This window comes from Panthera tigris, chromosome B3 (assembly GCF_018350195.1).
Source record: "Panthera tigris isolate Pti1 chromosome B3, P.tigris_Pti1_mat1.1, whole genome shotgun sequence".
Taxonomy (NCBI): Eukaryota; Metazoa; Chordata; class Mammalia; order Carnivora; family Felidae; genus Panthera; species Panthera tigris.
Window position 1 is genome coordinate 97,761,108 of NC_056665.1, and position 24,645 is coordinate 97,785,752.

Below are 24,645 nucleotides of genomic sequence, written 5' to 3' on the forward strand. Positions count from 1 at the left end.
CAATGGTGGCCCATAAAATGATTTGGGAGCTATTCTCTACTCTTCAATTTTCTTTTCTTTAAAATTTTTTTAACATTTATTCATTTTTGAGAGGCAGAGCACAAGTGAGGGGGGGGGGGGGGCAGAGAGAGAGGGAGACACAGAATCCGAAGCAGGCTCCAGGCTCTGAACTGTCAGCAAAGACACCGATGTGGGGCTCGAACCCACAAACCATGAGATCATGACCTGAGCTGAAGTCGGACGCTCAACCAACTGAGCCACCCAGGCACCCTTTACTCTTCAATTTTCTAGAAGAGTTTGTGTAGAATTGGCATTATTTCTTCCTTAAATGTTTGGTAGAATTTATCCATCCACATTATCTGACTTGGAGTTTTCTTTGTGGGAATATATACAGAATTATTCAGTTGATTTCTCTCAAGGAAATTGTTCATATTTTCCAAGTTGTAGGCCTTATTGACAGAAAGCTATTCATAATGTTCTCTGGGAACTGACTATCCTTTTCTTTAAAAATTTATAGATTCTGTTGTAATATCTTTATACTCAGTCCTAACACTGGTAACTGTGTTTTCTCTTAGAGGTTTATCAATTTTAGTGATCTCAAAGGGTCAGATTTTGGTTTTATTGATTTTCTCATTTTTCTGCTATTTCATTGATTTCCACTCTGATCTTTATTATTTCCTTCCTCTGCCTACTTTGGATCTAATTTGCTCATTTTTTTAAAATTTCTTAAGATGGAGGCTGAAGATACTGATTTCAGACCTTTTTTTCTTTCTAATAGAGATGTTCAGTGCTATGAACTTCCTTCTAAGTATTGCCTTAGTAACACCCCAAAATTTTGATGTGTTGTTTTCATTTCATTTGGTTCAAAATACTTTTTAGTTTCTCTTCTGATTTCTTCTTTGACTCATGGGTTACTTAGTTTAGTGCTTTAGTTTCCACATATTTGGAGATATTCCAGAAATATTTCTGTTGACTTTTAATTTAATTGCAGTGTGGTCAGAGAATATACTTTGTATGACTTAAATCCTATACAATGTATTGAAACATATTTTATCACCCCAAATATGGTCTATCTTATAAATGCTCTATGCCCACTTGAAAAGCATATGTATCACACTACTGGTCAGACTAAAATGTCAGTTAGGTCAAGCTGTTTGGTTGTACTGTTCAAGTCTTCTGCATCCTTACTGATTTTCTGCCTATTTGCTCTTCAAAATTATTGTGAGAGGGGTATAGGTGACTATAACTGTGGATTTGTCTATTTTCCTGGAAGTTCTATCAGTTTTTGCTCATTTATTTTGAAGCTGTGTTATCAGTGGCTTAGACATTTAGGGTTGTTATGCTTTTTATGAAGTGGCCTTAAAGAGGTAATAGTCTTTGCTCTGAAGTCTACTTTGTCTGATATTAATATGGCCACTTCAGCTTTCTTTTCAATAGTATGACGTATGTTTTTCTTTTCTTTTACTTCTGACCTATTTGTGTTTTTATGAAAGCACATTTCTTACAGGCAGCATCTAGTGGGGTTTTACTTTTTTCCATTCTGACAATCTCTGCCCTTTTTATTTTTTTTAAAAAACTTTATTTAATAAAAATTTTATATATTAAGGTGTACAACATGATTTGATACACATATACACAGTGAAATGATTATCTGAATCAAGCTAGTTAACATATCATCTCTTCATAGTTACTATGTTTTTTTTAATAACAAGAGCACCTGAAATTTACTCTCTTAACATATTTCCAATATTCAATACAGCATTAACTGTAGTTATCATGCTATACATTAATAATCAGTCAATCTATATGACTGTAATTTTATACTCTGACCAACATCTCCTCATTTCTACCCCCGGGCCTCAAACTCTGGTAACCATCATTCCACTTTCTGCATCTACGACTTCAACTGTTTTAGATTCTACATATAAGTGACTCATGCAGTATTTTGTCTTTATGTCCCTGGCTTATTTTACTTAGTATAATGTCCTCCAGCTTCAAATATGTTGTCACAAATGACAGGATTTCCTTCCTTTTTATGATTGAATAATATTCCACTATATGTTACTTAAAGCAATGAACTTCGGAAATTAAAACACAAAGAAAAACAATCTGTCAGTAATTCTCTGCTATGAGTATCTGATTAGTTTTGTATTTTATGTGAACACAAAAAAGTACATTTCCATGTTACGGGAATACTACAGAAATATACATATATATATTGGACAAATTTACTTTCATATATTTCATATATACATACATATACTGGCAAAATTTACTTTCATGTGTTTCATATGTTTCATATATTTAACATTCAGATTTGACACGGTATGCTATGCCTTCTAAAGCATGAGGAAAGCAATACTTAGAAATGACTAGTTTTCTCTTAAATCAAGTCAATCTCCCAGTTTCTAAAATACAGAAGAAAAACATATAGAACACCAAATTCATTTCTAAACAAATTACACAATCTAGGAAATGTAGGGATAGAAGCATCAATTAACAATTTGAGTTATAAATTACCAAAATAAAAAATGTAATCACGAATTAATTCCTAATTTAACATGCCTTAAAAGATATGAACAAAATTACTACTTGCTGATCTTCTAAATGAGGAGCCCATTTTCTCTTTTCTTTTTTTTGGGGATTATCATTTTGCAGTTTTCAACTGTGAAACTAAAACTGCCTTTCTATCCACATAAGCAAATGTAGTACCTGTAAAGTTTCTCTGCATACATAGGCTATCTGCAGTTCTGATAATGGCCCAGTAACTAGGAAAAAAGAGAGATCACATAGTTACACATGTCAATAACACATTACAAACAGTCTATCTTAAAAATGACAGGGGCACCTGGGTGGCTCAGTTGGTTAAGCGGCCGACTTCGGCTCAGGTCATGATCTCACGGTCCGTGAGTTCAAGCCCCGCATCGGGCTCTGTGCTGACAGCTCAGATCCTGGAGCCTGTTTCAGATTCTGTGTCTCCCTCTCTCGGACCCTCCCCCATTCATGCTCTGTCTCTCTCTGTCTCAAAAATAAATAAACGTTAAAAAAAATTAAAAAAAAAATGACAAACTATTGGGGCGCCTGGGTGGCTCACTTGGTTCACTGTTCGACTCTTGATTTTCAGCTCATGATCTCAGTGTTTGTAGGATCAAGCCCCATGTTGGGCTCTGTGCTGACAGCGCAGAGCCTGCTTGGGATTCTATCTCCCTTTCTCTCTGTCCTTTCCCCCACTGACGGTATCTTTGTCTCCCTCAAAAATAAACAAGTAATCTTTAAAAAAATGACAAAGTATTAACAAAACTTCTATGTATATAATTGGATGGCTTCTCACCATGAACACACATTATTCTTATAATCAGGAAACAAAACAAAAGGAAAGTTGAGAACCTTAAAATGTACTTTAAAAACAGAAGATTTACTCCATAACGACTTTGGTCTGTGAAAATATAAGCATTCATTACTTGCAAAGTGTAGTAGTAGGCACCATAGGACAGTCTATATAAAACAACAGACATGATCTTAATCCTGAAAAATTTCTCTAAAATCAAACCAACAAAAGAAATAAACATATGTAATTAATTATTGTTATATAGAGTGGAGAACCATAGGAGATCAATTGTTGAAATATACCAAGAGGAATCATATACATAAAGATCAAGATATTACTTTAGTATAATCCTTTCCTATATTTTTCAAACAGGAAGGCTTGATCCAGTACCTTATCTAAGAATTTAAAAAGCAACCAGGTTACTTCTGACAACCAGATCTCTATTACAAAATATAAGATCTTTCTGTAAGTACCTAACCAGACACTTCAGAATTATGCCTTCCAATACCATGAGAGAACATCTGAAATCTGGTGTTTGCTGACAGTGAAACCAAATCAGGTACTTACACACAATCGTTCAAGAGAGATATTTTACTGTATTATTTTAATCACTGGCTCTCTACATCTACTCAGGAACATAAAATTTTGATTCCTAGTAACTTGATGGAATAGTAATAAAAGAAGGGAAGGCATCATCTTATTAACCATTTATTTTAAGTATATATGTTCTTGATTTCTACTGCTATCTAGTATACGATATACAGGGATGGACACTTCTTAGATTCAATTTAACTAAAAAAATATCAGGTTTAGTAATGAAAAGTAGAAATATCAAGAAGTAAGATTAATGTCTTAAATTATTCATTAAGTTTAAAAGGGGAAGTAGTAAAAACAATGCCAGCTATATAGGTTTATTTATCCATATTCTTAAGTTCTTGTTCTGTCAGTGTGAATAAAAATGATAATCATTATATAAAAACTTTTCATATAAATGATAATTCTTCCTAAAATCACAAAAAAGAATTTTAAATTGAGTGGCACAGAGTTGTTTTCTACCAATAATTCTTTTTTTTTTCATTTATTTATTTTTGAGAGACAGAGGGAGACAGAGCGCAGGTGGGAGAGGGACAGAGAGAGAAGGAGAGGCAGAATCTGAAGCAGGCTCTAGGCTCTGAGCTGTCAGCACAGAGCCCAATGCGGGGCTCGAACCCACAAACTGCGAGATCATGACCTGAGCCGAAGTCGGATGCTCAACCAACTGAGCCACCCAGGTGCCCGTACCAATAATTCTTTTAAATCAGACACATAGTAAAATAAGAGAACAATAATTCTAGCATGATATAATACATAAGAAAATGACTAGTGTGTAAAAAAATGGATTTGTTCTTGTTTTAAAAACTCTGTAATATTTTATATAATTGTAATATGTATGTGGTGCTAAAAATTATTTTAAATAAAAAGTATCCAGACTTTAGACATCAATCACAACTATTTTTTTTTTTGGTCATGGGTTATTTGTTGTGACAGAATTAGGTAATTATTATATTTATTAATTTATAATTAAATAATACATCAGTACATTTTCATTATAATTCAAAATTTTACTTAGGAGTCCCATTTCTCCCCTAGAAGTAATGACTGGGACACATCTTTTCATTTTGTTGTGCATTAACATTCATATGTAATGTGAATATAAAAAATAATATTTTTAAATGTCTAAGTGTTATCAGTTATGCTATACATATTTTTTCATGATCTAGTTTTTCCATTTAAAAAGAGGCCTTGGGGAGATACAGCTAGTGGATATAAACGGAGCTACTTTACCTTTTTAAATGCTTCACAGTATTCCATATTGTAGGTGCAACATAGTTTATTTAACCATTGCTCTACTAATTTTTAAATTATTATTATTATTTTTTTTATTTAGAAAGCAGGGAGGGGCAGAAGGAGAGGGAGAGAGAGAATCTTAAGCAGGCTCCACACTCAGTACAGAGCCCAATGCGGGACCCAATCTTGCAACTTTAAGATCATGATCTGAGCCAAAATCAAGGGGTGGACACTCAACCCACTGAGTCACCCCAATTGACTGATATTTTAACAATCTGAGCTCTACAAGCTACAAATTATTTAAATATTATTTCCACCTGAAATTATTTAAATTATTTAAATATTATTTACACCTGAAGAGCACTTATTTTTACATCCACTATGGTGGCATTTGTTAACTGGATGACTGAAATTTGATAAGGCTGTCATATAAAGCTTTTAGCATAGAAATGTTTGAAAATATTTCAGATAATTCTTAATAAACTATACAGTACAAAGTTGCAATGGGAGTTTTACTATTCCATATTTAGTTAAATAAAGAAAATAGAAATTGTTTTATAAGGATCTGTGTTTAGTCTCATTAACTAAAACATCAGGAAACTGTCAAAAACAAAACAAATTGGAAGCTAAATTGTAGAGCCAAAACAAAGACTATTTCTAAATGGTATTATGGGTAATATCTAATTCAACTCAGAAAACTGCCTAAATTAACAGAATGTTCAATAAAATACTTCAAGTTTTTGAAAATATTATTTTTTCAATATTTTTAAAAAGTTTATTCCTTTATTATTTCTGAGAGAGAGAGAGCGCACACGCACAAGTGGGGGAGGGCCACAGAGAGGGAGACACAGAATCCAAAGCAGGCTCCAGGTTCTGACCTGTCAGCACAGAGCCCTAAGCAGGGCTCGAACTCATGAACCATGAGATCATGACCTGAGCCGAGGTTAGACACTTAACCAGCTAAGCCACCCAGGTGCCCTGAAAATTATACATTTTTAATACAAAAATACATCAACAACTAAACCTAGTTGTTTGCTTAGTTAGGTTAAGTGATTTCTAAGATAGATATACAATTTCTTTTATGTGAGAGTTAACCTTTGTAATTCAATTCTTTTTATTTATTTATTTATTTATTTATTTATTTATTTATTTATTATTATTTTTTTAATATATGAAATTTACTGTCAAATTGGTTTCCATACAACACCCAGTGCTCATCCCAAAAGGTGCCCTCCTCAATATCCATCACCCACCCTGCCCTCCCCTCCCACCCGTAATTCAATTCTTATTTACAAAAATTGAGGCAGTTTCAAATATAGATAAAATACTTCCCTAGACACACATAGATTTCCTAGAGACTACATCTAAAAAGCAAAATTTGGACTGTATAAGAACTTCTGGATTTCTCAGATCAGGTTTCAGAAAATTTACTAAAAAACCAAAATAAATAAATAAATAAATAAAGTTTTGATTTCTTTTATGCAATACTGCAGGAGCAGAATACAACAATGTAAAAACGGTATATGTACCCATCAACATCCCTGGTTAACTAGAAATGTAAAACAATAATCATTAAACTCAAAAGTTTGTTTTTAAAATGTAAAGTCAAATGAACAGTACCATGGTAAATATCTTGAAGTGATCCGCCACCACAGTATTCCATACAAATCCACAGTTTTTCTCGACTAATAAGAGAAAGAAAATTATATTAGCTAGTAATTCTCAATCACTGAAATACCCTTACAATACATTATATTAAAAAAAAAAAAAAAAGAAAGAAAAGAAAAGAAAGAAATACCCTGAAGGCTTTCACTCTTCAGCACACCAAGGTTTAGAATGGATTACAGGGTGGAACAGGAAACTGCCCTGGCAGTCTCTCTTCCAGATTCAGAAGAGCAGAGTAACTTCAGTTTTGCTCCCATCTTAAATGGTTTAGAATAAGTTTTACGTGATAAAACACTTGTAATCATTCATAATATTTATTGTCAGATAAGGTATAAATGCATAAATGGAGATGTCATTATTAATATAACGGGGGAGACTACAAGAAAACCTGAGAAATTTTAGAACTTCAGACAATATAACTTTAAAATTTTATATGTATAATAGCATTTACATGAAAGGCAGGGAGAGTGGTAGTAAAGAAGTGCAAAATTCAAGAAGAGCAGATGTTGTTGTTGTTGTTGTTTTTTTACCTGAGATAGCTCCCAAAGTAGGCAACAATGTTGCAATGTTTACATTCTTTAACCATAAATATTTCTTGTTGAATCAAAGAAAAATCATCTCCTGAAAAACAAAATGATAAAACTTAGTAACAAAGTTACGTTTTGAGTCATATATGGGAAAAAAGAAAACTTTACAGTAAATGTTAGAGATGAGGAATTAGATACTCAATATAAGGGAATATAAACTGGGAATATAAACTGCTACATTCTTTCTAAAGAAGCAGAAGCCTTAAAAATACACAAAATCTTCGAACTCATAATTTCACTTAAAAAAATTTTTTTCTGAAGGAGATGTGCACAGAGATAAATGTTTTCTACAATGTGACTTAATAATGGAAGAATGAGTAAATAATTTATGGCACAGTTATACATATAATGCAGTTAAAACATGTTTTGATATGAAAATATGTTCATGCTATGTTAAAAAAGGGGTATTTTATATACATTATATAAATACATATGTATAAAGAAAGAAGTATCTTAAAAAACTTACACAATGTTTATGTCCAGGCGGTAAAATTAAAAGTAATTTTGCTCTTCTTGACTTATCACTTACCATATTTTCTAGTTCATGCCACGAAATGGCAAGATTTCATTCTTTTTTTGTTGTTGTCTTTTGTTTTTAGTGTTTATTTATTTTGAGAGAGAGAGAGAGAGCATGCAAACAGGGTAGGGTCAGAGAGAGAGAGAGAGAGAGAGAGAGAGAGAGAGAGAGAGAGAATCCCAAGCAGGTTCTGTGCTGTCAGCACAGAGTCCAACACAGGGCTTGATCCCAAGAACCATGAGATCAAGATCTGAGCCAAAATCAAGAGTCGGACACTTAACAACTGAGCCACCCAGGTGCCCAAGATTTCATTCTTTTTGATGGTTAAGTAATATTCCGTTGTATATATACCACATTTTCTTTATCCATTCATCAGCTGGGCTCTTTCCATAGTTTGGCTATTGTTGATAATGCTGCTATAAACATTGGGGTGAATGTACCCCTTCGAGCCTGTATTTTTTTTACTTCACTGACACGCAGAATTTAAGAAACAAAACAGATGTACATATGGGGAGTTGAGGGGGAGGGAGAGGAGAGGGAAACAAACCACAAGAGACTCTTAACAATAGAGAACTGAAGGCTGATGGAGGGAGGTGGGTGGGAGATGGGCTAGATGGGTGATGGGTATTAAGGGGAGCACTTGTGATGAGCACTAGGCGTTGTATGGAAGTGGTGAATCAGTGAATTCTGCTCCTGAAACCAATACCGCATTGCATGTTAACTAAAATTTAAATTAAAAAAAAAAAAAGTAGGGGCACCTGGGTGGTTCAATTGGTTAAGCGTCTTGACTTCAGCTCAGATCATGATCTCGCAGTTGGTGAGTTTGAGCCCCACATCGGCGTCTGCTGTCAGCACAGAGCCCACTTTGGATTCTCTGTCCCCCACTCTCACCCCTCCCCCGCTCACGAGCTCTCTAAAAAATAAACATTAAAAAAAAGTAATTTTGCTTTCTTCTTATTCATATTTGCCAATTTATCACAAACTTGTTTGCCAATTTATCATGTTTATCACAAATTTACCAATTTATTCATGTTTGCCAACTTATCACACTCTTGTTTGAGTTATACAGGAAAAGTTAACAAAATGAAATACTTGTTAGGAATGCCTGGGTGGCTCAGTTGGTTAAGCATCTTAGTTTGGCTCAGGTCATGACCTCTCAGTGAGTTCAAGCCCCACATCCGGCTCTGTGCTAAGAGCTCAGGGCCTGGAGCCTGCTTCATATTCTGTCTCCCTCTCTCTCTGCCCCTTCCCGGCTAGTGGTCTCTCTCTCTCACTTGCTCTGTCTCTCAAAATAATAAACATTAAAAAAAAAAATTAAAAAATGAAATACAGGTTAGATATGGGAATTTCGTAATTATTATGGGAACACCACCTAAAATGGTATTGTCACCATACCATCAAACTTCATTTTGTACAGTAGTCTTTTTTTTTTCAAGTTTTTATCTTAATTCTAGTTAACATACAGCATTATGTTAGTTTCAGGTATACAACACAGTGTACACAGTGAACAATTCTGTACACAGGTATACAATATAGTGATTCAACAATTCTATACATTACTCACTGCTCATCATGATAACTGTGCTCTTAATCCCTTTCACCTATGTCACCCACCTCCCCTCTGGTAACCATCAGTTTGTCTCTATAGTTAAGTCTGTTTTTTTTGTTTCTTTGTTCATTTATTTCTTAAATTCCAGATATGAGTGAAATTATATGGTATTTGTCTTTCTCTGACTTATTTCACTTAGCATTGTACCCTCTAGATCCATCCATGTTGTTGTAAAAGGCAAGATTTCACTCTAAAACAAAAACAAAAACAAAAACAAAAACAAAACACCCTATTTCATAATCATCTGCCAGTAGAAGGGGCTTAATGGAGATAATCTAAAACAGATGATGATCTGTGTTTCCCATTATCAATTTATGTAGAAGTAGGGAGTAAAGCCTGCAAATTACAGTAAAAAGCCTGCTCACCAAGGTGCACAGACTGTCTATGTCTGCTCCTGGGCACCAGAATATTGTTTCTCCTTGTATCTCACTCCTCTACTTGTGCCTTTTCCATTACAGCATTAAAACATTCTTTACACATGCTAATCTCCAACAAGCAGGCTAGATTCTAGTTTATCCTTCACTTTATTAGGAAGCTCTGAATGACACATGAAAGAAGAATAAAGAATCACCTAACTTTGTTAATATATACTACTCTTTGGATTTCAGTCTACTCGTTTTTTTTTTTTTTTTTTTTTTTTTTAATGTTTATTTTTGAGAGAGAGAGAGAGAGTGTGAGCAGGCTAGGAGCAGAGAGAGAAAGGGAAACACAGAATCTGAAGCAGGCTCCAGGCTCCGAGCTGTCAGCACAGAGGCTAATGCAGGGCTCGAACTCACAAACTGTGAGATCATGACCTGAGCCAAAGTTGGACGCTTAACTGAGCCACCCAGGCGCCCCTCAGTCTACTCACTTTTAAATGTGCACAGAAGTCATATGTGAACTGTGCTGAAAATGCTTCAGTTAAGTCTGGAATTTAGAACAGATTTTCTCACAGGAGTAACTTCACAAATGATGCCTAACTTCTTTTTTTTTTTTTTATAAAATTTTAAACAGAATATGTTTCATCTCAGTAGCCTAAACATGCTTATGATTTTATTTATTTTTTTTATTTTTAAATGTTTTTCTTTATTATTTTTGAGAGTGCAAATGGGTGCTAGACAGAGAGAGAGAGGGTGACAGGATTGAAGCAGGCTCTGTGCTGACAGCAGCGAGCCCGATGTAGGGCTTGAACTCATGAACTTCGAGACCACGACCTGAGCTGAAGTCAGACGCTCAACGGAGCCACCCAGGGGCCTAGGTGCCCCTCTTATGATCATTTTAAACCATACTTGTACCATTTTTCAGAACACACAAAATTGCATATGGGCAATTTCCACTGCCTGTGCCCCTGGAAGGGAGCAGAGCCACAGATAATATAAAGGTTTTTTTTCCAGGGGTGCCTGGGTGCCTCAGTCAGTTGGGTTATATATAGCTCAGGTCATGATCTCGCGGTCTGTGAGTTCGAGCCCTGCATCAGCCTCTGTGCTGACAGCTCAGAGCCTGGAGCCTGCTTCTGATTCTGTGTCTCCCTCTCTCTCTGCCCCTTCCCGGTTTGCTCTCTGTCTCTCCCTCTCTCTCTCTCAAAAATGATAAACATTAAAAAAATTTGTTTTTTTCCAGTGAAGTCCTTTTATTTTTTAATTTTAATTATTCTTAATTTATATCCTAGTTAGCATATAGTACTATAATCAGTGATTCATCCCCTATATATAACACCCGGTATGATGCCTAACTTCTTAATGGTGTCTAAATTCTTAAACTGACTTATAAAAGCCAATAATATGGCTGAACTAATACTAATAATAAACCACTACTTCCTGGGGAAATTTAGGTGAGGTCCACCCCACAACTGTGGTCTCAGCAGAAGCTATGTGAGCTTTCCGCCAAAAAAGGTGGGGCCTTGGTGAGGCTAAGCAACAGTTTTTTACAGTTGTAGATGGAAACTAGAGTTCACAAGAATAGGTCATTAATAACTCAGATGTTTGAGGACTGCGGCTTCTTTGATATAGTGAGTAAACTCTATTTTTGAATATATTCTTCGTATATCTGATTCACCATTGTCTTAAGATTTAATGCAAAGGGGGTAGAATCTTCTTTGAATTGAAACTGTACCATGGAACAGACTTACATAAAGATAATATTTCTGCAGTCTATCCTGAAAGGCAGATAAGCTCAATGTAGTTATTTATTACAGAAGTAGCTATTCTTTGATGGCTTATATCAGCTTCTTCAAAATGATCTAAATTGGGGTTTATTTTATTCTTCTGATTGGGTGATGCCAGACTACTGTTTCCTTTCCTTGATATATACCATAAAATCCACTGGATTCAGACGCTTCAGGCCTAGAGGTTCCAGCTCTGTTGTTCATGTATAAATGGGTTTTGAGGAGTTTACTTTCTCAAAAAAGAGAAGTTTTATTCTTCATACTTAGGCAATGTGAAGATGAGACTAGCTGAGAAATACAGAGCCCCATGTCTGCAGTTTTGACTAAGTACCTGTTATTTCCTTCTGGAGGTCTTGCTAGCCCCCTGAATTTAATATGTCCCAAGATACCAGTATCTTCTTTTAAAAATCAATTTTCTCTTTGGACTTTCTATTTGTGTTAATGACACTTCTTTTCTAAGGGACTAACCTCTGGCAGCCTCTCCATAGCCCTCCTAAGAAAACTGACCTCTATGCATCAAGAACTACAATTTGTGTCATGTGATCTTCTACTTGCTGAAGGCACAGAGGTGGACAACTGACCTAAAAGAAATGAGATGAGCTAATTATATTTGGCCTCTGTAAAATTTGAACCATGGAGACTAAGTCATTGGTAATCAGCAGAATCACATTAAAAGTGGAATATTAGAGTCTATGAATGACGGTGGCTAAGGTTACTAGAGATGTACTGAAAACCTGGCTTATGAGTACATCTTTATATAGGAAGGGAAAGATCCACTAGAGCTTGAATGTGTGCCAAAGCACAGGCAGAGATAGCTGGATCAGATAGCTGACCACCGAGACCAGAAACTTATAACCTTAGACTCTTTTAAGGGTGGGTGATTATGTCTGGCTGGTTGGCTGTCTTAAGGAACTCAGCCTCATACTCCTAGGAAAAGAGTGGCCCTCTTTAGCCAAAAAAGTGATCCAACGAGAGAAGGATGGAAGCTGTGTGTCTGGGATGGTTGACACTGGAATGAGTCCTGTTTCTTAGTGCTCTTAAGATTGGCCTGAATCCTGGAAGGTAGCTATAAAGAAGAAATGGACAGTGCAGGTATTGGTTATTTCATTCTGGTTCTAGATGGTACTGACACCGGGATTTGCATTTTTAATTTTTTTAAGTGTTGCATTAGGGTTCCCGGTTAGAATGTTCAGTGACCACCAGTGCAGTGATTGCAACCTCTACCAGTGTTGCAAGGCTAATATTCAAAGATAGATTTGGTAATAAGGGCAACAAGCACTGCAATGTCCTAAAACCCAAGTTTTAAAGAGGGAGAAACTCTACTGCTGTCCCTTGTTCCTAAGCCATCTCCTGTCTATCATCATACTACAACCCTAAACTACCATTTTTTTTAAGTTTTGTTTTTAAAGTTTATTTACTTATTTTGAGGGGGGGAGGGGCAGCGAGGGGGTGGTAAGAGAGAATCCCAAGCAGGTTCTACACTGACAGTGCAGAGCCAGACTTGAGGCTCGAACTCACAAACTGCAAGATCATGACCCGAGCCAAAAATCAAGAGTTGAACGCCTAACTGACTGAGCCACCCAGGTACCCCTCAACTACAGTTTTTAAGTGGATTGAGCAGCCCATTCCCTCCAACAGACTACTCTATAAAAAAAAATGTAGTCTTAATACCTGGGGTCACTTAGGTGGTTGATTTTTGCTTTCAGCTTCTTAGTTTTGAATACAATTAGCCAATGTCAGTGTTTATTCAGCTACCAGCTACTTCTGCTATAATCAGTCCATTAAGATTAGGATCAGGTTGGACTTTTGTTAACACCACACTTAAGGCATTTCTAAAAACATAAGGAAAGAAGAGAAGCCTTGGAAGGCAATACACTAGAACTCTATAGGATGCACTGGTTGACATAAAAAGCACAGGCATTCACATTCTGGAAATAAACAGGAGTAAACTGGTTGCACTCTTCGTGTAAGAGTCCTCTGGATTATACCTGGATTCAATATTCTTTTAAGGGTTTCTTGCAACCAAACAGGTCCTAAAAGATAGAACTTGGGAAATGATTAAAAGCCCCCTTTTAATCATGCCCCCTTAAAAAAATAAGAAAGAAGGGAAGGTATTAGGTATTAAAAATCTGGTTGTGACAAAATGAAAGGCAGCAATAAGATTCACTGCATGCTCCCTCAAATAATATGGTAGCAAATCATGGATTTAATACCGAGGTCATCAATTAAACCAGTATCTATAATTACATGAGCAGCTGCTGATCTACAGCAATTTAAAGGGCTTAAAGTTGAGCTATAGTATGGTTCCTTTAGCAACACAGCAATAAAAGGACAATGCTAATTTCTAGAACATCTGGCCCAAGGCATAGAGAGAAAAAGCACCATTATGAAATCCTAACAGCCCAAATCAGAAAGTCACCTTTGGAATTGCTGAATCATGACATCATACCCTCAGCTGACTTTGCAACTGCAATGGGTTTAAAAAAAAAGAGGTGGGGGGGCCCTGACAAGTGGAATGGGAATATCTGGGAGTAGATCAGATAATTCCCAGGCCCCTGGCAATATATTTACTGTAATGTTCCTCTTTCCAGCAAAAGAAGTACAATCAACTCTGTTAAGGAGTGGACTCCTTATTGAGGTGTGGCCTATGATTAGAATGTCAACACAGCATGAGCTAAAAACTATATAAGTCAGAGCAAGGAAGAGATTAAATCCAGGAATAACTGTTGACTTCTAGGGAATATATTCAAAAGCTAGAGTTTTTTGTTTGGTTGGTTGGTTTTGTTTTTTTCTCCCACACCCACTCACCGCCCACTAACAGTTTGGAAAAGAAACTATTTCTATTCTTCAGAAGCTACCCTAGAAACTTTAATGTGCATATTTTCCTTGGTAAAGACTACATATAATTCCTATCTTTACTCCCCCTTTCAAACAATACAATAACATTGGAATGCTTTAACTCTATTACCTCTTCCAACTCATTCTATTGTTGGCCAGAATATTAGTTCTTTTCTCGCAAAGATCATCTTCATTATCATTTTGTATATAGGTATGCTTTAGTTTTTTGAAATTTACTCATATTTAATCACTTTCTTTGCTCTTCTTACTTTTTGCATCTCAGACTTACCATCTGGTATCACTTTCCTTCTGCTTAATGTTTATCTTTTAGAATTTCCCTTAGTGAGTTTCTATTGGTGACAAACATGGTTAGCTTCTGTATGAAAATGCCTTTATCCTGCCTTCATTATTAAAAGGTATCTTCATTGGATGTACAATTCTAGGTTTATAGTCCTCTTAGTTCTTTGAAGATATCCACTGTCTTCTACCTTCATTGTTTTGGTAAATCACTGTTAAGTCTTAATAGTCCTTCTTCTATAATGTCTTCTCTAGTTGATTTAAAGATTTTCTGTCTTCAGTATTTTGCAGTTTCACCATGACATATGCAAATGTGCACTTTTAAAAAAATTTTTTTCTGGTTGGAATTCTTAAATATTTGGTGTTTCCTGTCAGTTCTGGAAAATTTTTCACAATAAATGCTTCAAACATTCCCTTTGCCCAAATGTATCCCTACTCTGATTAGATCTCTGTTAAATCTTTTCACTCTATCTTCCATGTATTTTACATTTTCTTATTTTTTGTCTGCTTCTCTGTGCTTGCTATATTTTGCACAGTTTCTTCATTGCCTCTTCAGCTATGTCTAACTTTTTACATCTGTTGAATGTTAAATTTGTAATGATTTTTCATTTCTAGAAGATCAATTTGGTTCTTTTAAAAATCTGCTCCTGAACGGGAACCCTCTTGCACTGTTGGTGGGAATGCAAACTGGTGCAGCCGCTCTGGAAAACAGTGTGGAGGTTCCTCAAAAAATTAAAAATAGATCTACCCTATGACCCAGCAATAGCACCACTAGGAATTTACCCAAGGGATACAGGAGTGCTGATGCATAGGGACACTTGTACCCCAATGTTTATAGCAGTACTTTCAACAATAGCCAAATTATGGAAAGAGCCTAAATGTCCATCAACTGATGAATGGATAAAGAAATTGTAGTTTATATACACAATGGAATACTACGCAGCAACGAGAATGAAATATGGCCTTTTGTAGCAACGTGGATGGAACTGGAGAGTGTTATGCTAAGTGAAATAAGTCATATAGAGAAAGACAGATACCATATGTTTTCACTCTTGAGTGGATCCTGAGAAACTTAACAGAAGACCATGGGGGAGGGGAAGGGAAAGAAAAGTTAGAGAGGGAGGGAGGCAAACTATAAGAAACTCTTAAAAACTGAGAACAAACTGAGGGTTGATGGGGGTGGGGGGGGTGGGTGATAAATAAATAAATAAATAAATAAATAAATAAATAAATAAAATAAAAATCTGCTCCTTCCAACAGTTTACTTTTTACTCATATTTTCATGACTTTTTAATTTATCTAATCATATCATATATTGAGTATATAACTCCAAAATCTGATGTCTTCATGTTCTGTTGTTGTTTCTGCTGGCTCTTGCTCAAGGTACCTTAATTCCTTGTGTCTTCTGTGATGTTTGACTTTGAACTCTTATTTCTTGGAACTTTATCTATTGGAATTCTTTGAAGCTTGGGTCAAAGTTGAGAAACTACACTTGTTTCTGCTAGGTGGCTGAGTGTGCTACCCTAGGAGACAAACTGAAAAACTAAGGTTTTTAAAGCCACACACAGTGCGACTCCAATTCAAGACAGGCAATATTTTTTCTGATAGTCATTGGTTGGGCAATGGGCAAGTTTATTTCTAGTTTACCCATACTAAGACTGAATGGTTGGAAAGGTCTTTCTAGTAGGGTGATATTTGAGGAATGCAGATGAATATAGTGAGGGAGTAGGTCAAATCGATCCCTGTGAGAATAGTAGGATATAGGAGATATATATATATCTATATATATATATATATATATATATATATATATATATATGATATATGCTACCTTATACTATCCTATAATACTATATAATATCCTATATACTCAAATACCATATATACTCTACATCCTCAAATACTATACATACCCTATATAGAATATACATAGTATTGTGATATAGTATAGGATATATATATATATATATATATATATATATATATCTCCTGTATATAGGATATCCTATATAGAATATATGTATCCTCAAATACTATATATATATCCTATATGGAATATATATAGTATTGTGATATAGTATAGGATATATGTGTGTGTATACACACACATATATGGCACATATATACATAGCATATATATACATATGGCATATATATATCCTATACAGAATATATATAGCATTTGAGAATATAGAGCATATATATATATATATATATATATATATATATATATATATATAGTATTTGAGTATATAGGATATATATAGTATTTATAGGCTACAATATATACATTTAGTGTGTGTGTATATATATATCCATATATATACAGGATATATAAGATATATATAGTATTTGAGGATATAGATGAATGTAGTGAAGAAGTAGGTCAAATAGATCCCTATGAGAATAGTATTCTAGACATAAGGAACAGCAAATATACAAGTTTTATAGCAGGAGTGTGTCTGGCACATTAGAAAACAGAGAGAAGCCCAGTGTTTCTGAAGTGAACCACAACAGTGGTAGAAGATGAGATGAGCGAAGGATTAGAAGGCCAGATCAAAAATAGCCTTTTCAGCCATTATCATAAGGACCTTGGATTTTAATCCAAGCAAGATGCAAGCCTCTGAGATTTTTGAGCAATAGAGTATAGTATCTTGGTTTCAGAAGGATTGCTTCTGAACAGATGTGTTGAGAACAGATTCAATATAGCCTAAGGGGGGTGGGGAGGGAAAAAGTTGGGGGGGTGTTGATATCATAAGGCCTAAAGCAGAATGATCATTGAGATAACTCATGCTAAAGTTGAAGTGGCTTAGACCAAAGTGGCAGCAAAGAAAGTGATGAGAAAATTAAGTCTGGATATGTTCTGAAGGTGGAGTTTTTGAAGGTAGGAATGTTTATTTTTTAAATGTTCCACAGGTGATTTTCATCCACCCTCCTTCCCTTAATAGAACGACTATTATAATTCCTAGTAAGCTGTCTGAAGTTATGCAGTTATTAAGTGGTGGACAATGTTTAGAACCCTAGCAATCTATCTCCAGAGCCCCAAACCTATTCTGTCTCTTAAACCCCTAAAACTCTGTTCCTTCATGTGACCATGTTTTGGAGAGGGCTATAACCTTGACTAATACCATCAAAATATTCTTTAATGTTACATATTGAACTTTCACTAAGTTTAGCATATTTTAATATTTCCACAAAAAGTGAAACAAGATTTACCAATCGTTATTTCAGCAAATAACAATTGGTTTATGCTTTTCCTATCTCTCGTATTTCCACTAAAAGTACTGTTCATATTTCCTACTTTAATCTTCTATTAATAAATATTCACAGAAAACTATCAGAAACATGTCTAGTTCTGTATGTGTATCAATAATGGAAATGACTTTAAAAGTAAATAAAACTTCTCTTTTATTTCATATTATTGTATCACATTAATATTGTTATCTTACAATAGTCTAGTCAATGTGGAAAAATATAAAGAATAAAATAAAATTTACCCATAAATTCACTATCCAGAGACATTTACCATTCACATTTTGATGTCTTCTTCCAGTCCTATAAAATATTTAAGGTTTCTCCTACCATATACACAAATTGGGACTCCTACTCTACAGTTTCACAACCTATTTTGTAAACATTGTGTCACTAAAAATCATTTAAAAGGCATCCAAGTTGGAAAGGAAGAAGTAAAATTATTGGTTTGCACATGATATGATCTTATATGTAGAAACTCTAAAGATTCCACAAAAAAATTTTTAGAATAAACAAATTCAGCAAAGCTGTAAGATACAAATTCAACACAAAAAAATCAGTTGGGTTTCTATACATTAATAATGAATAATCAGAAAAGGAAATTAAGAAAATAATTCTATTTACAATAGCATCAAAAAGAATAACATACTTAGGAATGAACATGACCTAGGAGGTAAAGTACACTGAAAACTACAAAACATTGCTGAAAGAAATTAAAGATGACACAAACAGAAAGACAGCCCATGTTCAGGAATAAGATAATTTACTACTGTTAAGATGTCAATAAAATACCCAAAGCAATCTACAGATTCAATGTAATCTGTATCAAAATCCCAGTAGCATTTTCTTGGGAGATACGGGAAAAAATCATCTTAAAATTCATATGGAATCTCAAGGGACCACAAATAATTTTGACAAAGTTGGAAAACTCACACTTCCAGATTCCAAAACACATTACAAAGCCACAGTAATAACAACAGCATGCTACTTTGTGAAGGCAGACATAAAGATCAATGGTAGAGTGGAGAGCCCAAAAATAAACCCACACAATTATGGTCAAATGATCTTTGACAAGAGTGCCAAAGACCACTCAAAGAGGAAAAGAGAGTCATTTCAACAAATAGTATTGGGAAAACCGAGTATCTTCATACAAAAGAATGGAGTTTGACCCTCATATATGTACAAAAACCAATTCAAAATGAATTAAAGATCAAAATGTAAGACTCAAAATTATAAAACTCTTAGAGGAAAACTTCCTGACATTGGATTTGGCAAGGCTTTCTTAGGTATGACACCAAAAGCACAAGCAACAAAGGCAAAAGTAGATGAATGGGACTATGTCAAACTTAAAAATTTTTGTTCATCCATGGACACAATCAACAGAGTGAAAAGACAACCTGTGGAATGGGTGAAAATATTTGTAAACCATTTATCTGGTAAGTGGTTAATATCCAGAATATACGAAAAATTCCTACAACTCAACAAAAAATAAATAACCCAATTAAAAAATGGGCAAAAGAATAGATATTTCCCCAAAGAGGATATATGGTCAACAATCATATAAAAAGATGCTCAACATCACTAACCATCAGAGAAATGCAAATCAAAACCATGAGATGTCACCTCACATCCATCAGGAAAGCTATTATTAAAAAAAAAACCAGAATAACAAGTGCTAGTAGGGACACGAAGAAGGTGAAACCATTCTGTACTATTGGCGGTACTGCACACTGGTACAATCACTACAGAAAACAGTATGGCAGTTCCTCAAAAAATTAAAAATTTACTACCATATCTAGCACTGCTAGGAATTTATCCAAAGGATACAGGAGTACTGATGCATAGGGGCACCTGTACCCCAATGTTTATAGCAGCACTCTCAACAATAGCCAAATTGTGGAAAGAGCCTAAATGTCCATCAACTGATGAATGGATAAAGAAATTGTGGTTTATATACACAATGGAATACTACGTGGCAATGAGAAAAAATGAAATATGGCCTTTTGTAGCAACGTGGATGGAACTGGAGAGTGTGATGCTAAGTGAAATAAGCCATACAGAGAAAGACAGATACCATATGTTTTCACTCTTATGTGGATCCTGAGAAACTTAACAGAAACCCATGGGAGAGGGAGGGGAAGGAAAAAAAAAAAAAAAAAAGAGGTTAGAGTGGGAGAGAGCCAAAGCATAAAAGACTGTTATAAACTGAGAACAAACTGAGGGTTGATGGGGGGTGGGAGGGAGGGGAGGGTGGGTGATGGGTATTGAGGAGGGCACTTTTTGGGATGAGCACTGGGTGTTGTATGGAAGCCAATTTGACAATAAATTTCGTATATTAAAAAATAAAAAAAATAAAAAAAAATTTACTACCATATCATCTAGTAATCCTACATCTACGTATATACCCCCCCCCAAAAAAACTGAAAGCAAGTATCAAAGAGATATTCGCATGCCCATGTTCATAGCAGCACGAATCATGATAGCTGAGAGACAGAAGGAACCCAAATGTCCATCAACAAATGGATAAATGGATAAACCAAACATAGCGTATACATACAGCAGAATACTATGCTGCCTTTAAAAAAGGAAGGAAATCCTGTCACATACTGCAACATGGATGAACCTCAAGGATATTACGCCAAGGGAAATAAGCTGCTCACAACAGGACAAACACTGTATGATTTCAATTATAGGAGGTATCTAAAGCAATCAAAATTATCAATAAAGAATGGAGATGGTGGTCAGCAGGAGCCGGTGGAAGGGGAACAATGTTTAATGGATATGGACTTTCAATCTACAAGATGAAAAAGTTCCAGAGATCTGTTTCACAACAATGTAAATATACTTAACATCATTAAACTATAAGCTTAAAAATGGTTAAGATGGTAAAGCTTAAAACAGGTACTTTTATCATAATAAAAATAATTTAAAATTATGTGAATATAGCCTAATTTATTTAACCATTTCACTATGGTTGGATATCCAAGTATTTAAAAATATTGTTTTCAATTATGTGTTTTAAAAATAAAAATCTGGTAACCTAAAACTTTTCGTATCATTTATAATAAAATTACAATACAAAAAGTAGCTCTCTTAATATTTATAATACTTAGCAATGGAAAAGCTTTTTGCACAGGTTAAGTACTAAATATGTTTCTGCATTTATGAAATGAAAACAATGTGAAATACAGATACCAAAGGGAAAACTGATTTTACTGTATAGCTAATACATTAATAGTATCACTTCCAGAAAACTGATTAACTCAATGCTCAATATCCTGTCAGATAATATTCCAACACCTTGTTGATTTGTTTTTGTTGGTAATAAGGAGTTTTTTTCCACTGAGAAAAATGAACACAGAATGTAAATACAATAGTCATTTCTAACAAAAAATTTTCTTAGACTCTGAAAACTCATCTAGAGGGAAAATCTCTATAAGTTTTAAATTCACAAATTTGGAATCAGCCACTGAAGTTCGTTCACCTTTCAAATTACATAGTAACAAAAAGTATCTTCATTTCAACATCATCTTGTGTTCAAGAAGCAAACTGGGATCTAATTGAAATTGAGTACCCTAGCATTACAAAGTGAATTCTACCTATAAAATGGCAAAAAATGTCTATTTAGCCTTTATTAGCTTTCTGTATCTATTATTTAAAGCTTCCCTCCCCCCACCAAAAAAAACTGGTAGCATTTGGGACCTCAACTTAACTTTTCTACCAATTCAGACTTGAACTTTCCAAAGAGGGAAGACAAGATACTTATTAAGTAATATTAACTTAATATTTAATTTCACAGATAATTTTGAAAAATCAAAATTCTTAGATTTTAAAACAGAAGTTAAATACTAAAAAGCAAAGACATACCACTTAACCAGAATAGCTGACATGTGTCCTGTTTGGCCAAAGCTCCTACTTTGGGATTTCTTTCAAGAACATTAACAAGGCAGGGACACCTGGGTGGCTCAGTCAGTTAAGCGTCCTACTTCAGTTCAGGCCATGATCTCACGGTTCATGAGTTCGAGCCCCACGTCGGGCTCTGTGCTGACAGCTCGGAGCCGGGAGCCTGCTCTGGCTCTCTGCCCTTCTCCTGCTCATGTTCTGTCTCTCTCTCAAAAATGAATAAACTTAAACAAAATTTAAAAAGAGAACACTGACAAGGCAAACTAAGACGGTTGTTTAAATCTTTATATACTTTTTGATTTTTTAAAAATTTACTTGCTCTGCTTATACTTCCAGGAAACAAGATGAAGTATTATTTAAAAACTGAGTAAAATGGTAAACATTTATTCAAAGATAAAGATTCTGGGGCGTCTGGGTGGCTCAGTCAGTTAAGCATCTGACTTCAGCTCAGGTCATGATCTCACGGTTCATGGGATGAAGCCCCACAGCGGGCTCTGTGCTGACAGCTCTGTGCTGACAGCTCTGTGCTGGAGCCGGCTTTCTTTGGATTCTGTGTCTCCCTCTCTCTCTCTGCCCCTCCCTGTTAGCATTCTCTCTCTCAAAACTAAACTTAAAAAAAGGATAAAGATTCCTATTCATTTTGAAAACTGACTAAATTATGAAATACATTTGTCATTTTATTTTAAAATACTGAATTGTTCCATGAACATTTCCAATTCAGCATTTTAAAAAACAAGCACATAAACAAACAATTATTATGCGTTAATCACCTTGGGCAATGATTTTATTACATCCCATCGTTGTAAGCAAGGCTCACAGTTTTGCTTTGTTTTAATTGAAGTGTGACTGACATACAACATTATTATAGTATTACTAACTACAGTCACCATGCTGTACGTTACATCTCATGACTTATTTTATAACTGGAATTTTGTACCTTTTGGCTCCCTTTACCAATTTCACCTATCCCCACCCCTACCCCCCCATCTCTGGCAGCCACCAATTTGTTCTCTGTATCTATGAACTTGGTTTTTGTTTTCATTTCGATTTCACCTGTGAGACCATAAGGCATTTGTCTTTCTCTGACTTATTGCACTTAGCTTAACACCCTCTAGGTCCATCCATGTTGTCTCAAATGGCAAGACTTCATTCTTTTCTCTCTCTCTCTCTCTCTCTCTCTCTCTCTCTCACACACACACACTCACACACACACACACACACACACACACACCCCTTCTTTACCCATTCATCTATGGACGCATACTTAGGCTATTTCCATATACATCTTGGCTACTGTAAAAACTGCCGTAATGAGCATGGAGGTGCATGTATCTTTTTGAATTAGTGTCTTCATTTTCTTCGGATGAATATCCAGAAGTGGAACTGCTATATCATATGATGGTTTCTATTTTTAACTTTCTGAGGAAACTCAACACTGTTTTCCAGAGTGCCTGTACCAGTTTAATTTCTACCAACAGTGCACAAGGTTCTCTTTTCCCCACATCCTCACCAATACTTCTTATCTTTTTGAGAAGAGTCATTCTAACAGGTGTGAGGTGATATCTCATTGTGATTTTGATTTGCATTTCCCTGATGATTAGTGATGCTGAACCTGTTTTCATGTGTCTGTTGGCCATCTGTATGTATTCTTTGGAAAAATGTCTATTCATAGCCTTTGCCCATTTTTAAATCAGATCATTTGGGATTGTTTTTGCTACTGAGTTGTTCAAGTTTTTTAACAAACTATAATGTGCATAACTTTAAAATACTACTATTTAGTTTCACCAGAAATGAGAGGTAATGTGAGAAGAGAATGAGGGGAAGGGAAAGTAGGATTCTGATGACCAGCTTTCCCAGGAATCTTGCTTCTGTTCTGGCTGTCGGCTGCCACTAGCTACAGACTTGTTGAGCAAAACGTGCATCTGTAAAATGAGTTAGCGGGAAGGCTGAAATTCAGACACAGACAGGAAAACATGGTAACATGCATCATCATAATATCTGCCTGCTTTTCTAGGGCAGTCCTTATGTCTGAACAAAGAGATGGAAAATGAAACTAAAACTCAAAATGGTATCATCAGTATTGTTTATTTTCAATACTAATCACTAGTAAGTCCAACTTTATTTGAATGTCACCATTTGTAAGATGGTGCCCATATTTAATAAGTATCTACTATTTAATAATAAATATTAAATAAATATTTAATACATTTCTAATGATATATAGAAATGATTTAATCATTCTTAAAAATAATCATTTGCCTGTGTACACAAGGGGCAACAAAAATATAGAGACATAGGAAGGAATGCTGACATTTTCTTTTTCTACTAATTTTGTGGCTAATTAAAAAGATTTTTTTTCTGTGCTAATCTATTATTATTTTTAACTCTAAGTTTCACTTTAGAATTTTTATGAGTATTAGAAAGAGTTACAAAAGCAATCTGTTTCAGTAAAATTTTAAATATAATATTACAAAATTAAATTGTGCCAGGAAAGCCAGTAAATCTGTAATAAAATTCAGAACTCTACTATTAGTATAAACTTCAATAATCTATTTTCACCTGGGGTAAAAAGTATTATTAAGTTTACAGCTGGAATATCATTTACTTAAGAAAAAAAGTCTTGTTTATGTTTTACCAGACAGACGTAAGTTTTTCTAAGTCATACTGGCAAATAATTAT

The 24,645-nt window shown here is 34.9% G+C and overlaps 1 protein-coding gene across 3 annotated transcripts in view; it reads right to left on the reverse strand.

Annotated features, from left to right (window-relative positions):
* MAP4K5 (mitogen-activated protein kinase kinase kinase kinase 5) overlaps positions 1-24,645 on the reverse strand; it is a 109,883-nt gene that overhangs the window by 54,333 nt on the left and 30,905 nt on the right. For all 3 annotated transcript variants that reach the window (XM_042989677.1, XM_042989676.1, XM_042989675.1), the window contains exons 4-6: positions 7,351-7,441; positions 6,776-6,840; positions 2,713-2,768 (exon numbers count right to left, since the gene is read on the reverse strand). In XM_042989677.1, coding sequence (XP_042845611.1) covers positions 2,713-2,768; positions 6,776-6,840; positions 7,351-7,441 — 212 coding nt within the window. The remainder of the gene's footprint in view (positions 1-2,712; positions 2,769-6,775; positions 6,841-7,350; positions 7,442-24,645) is intronic.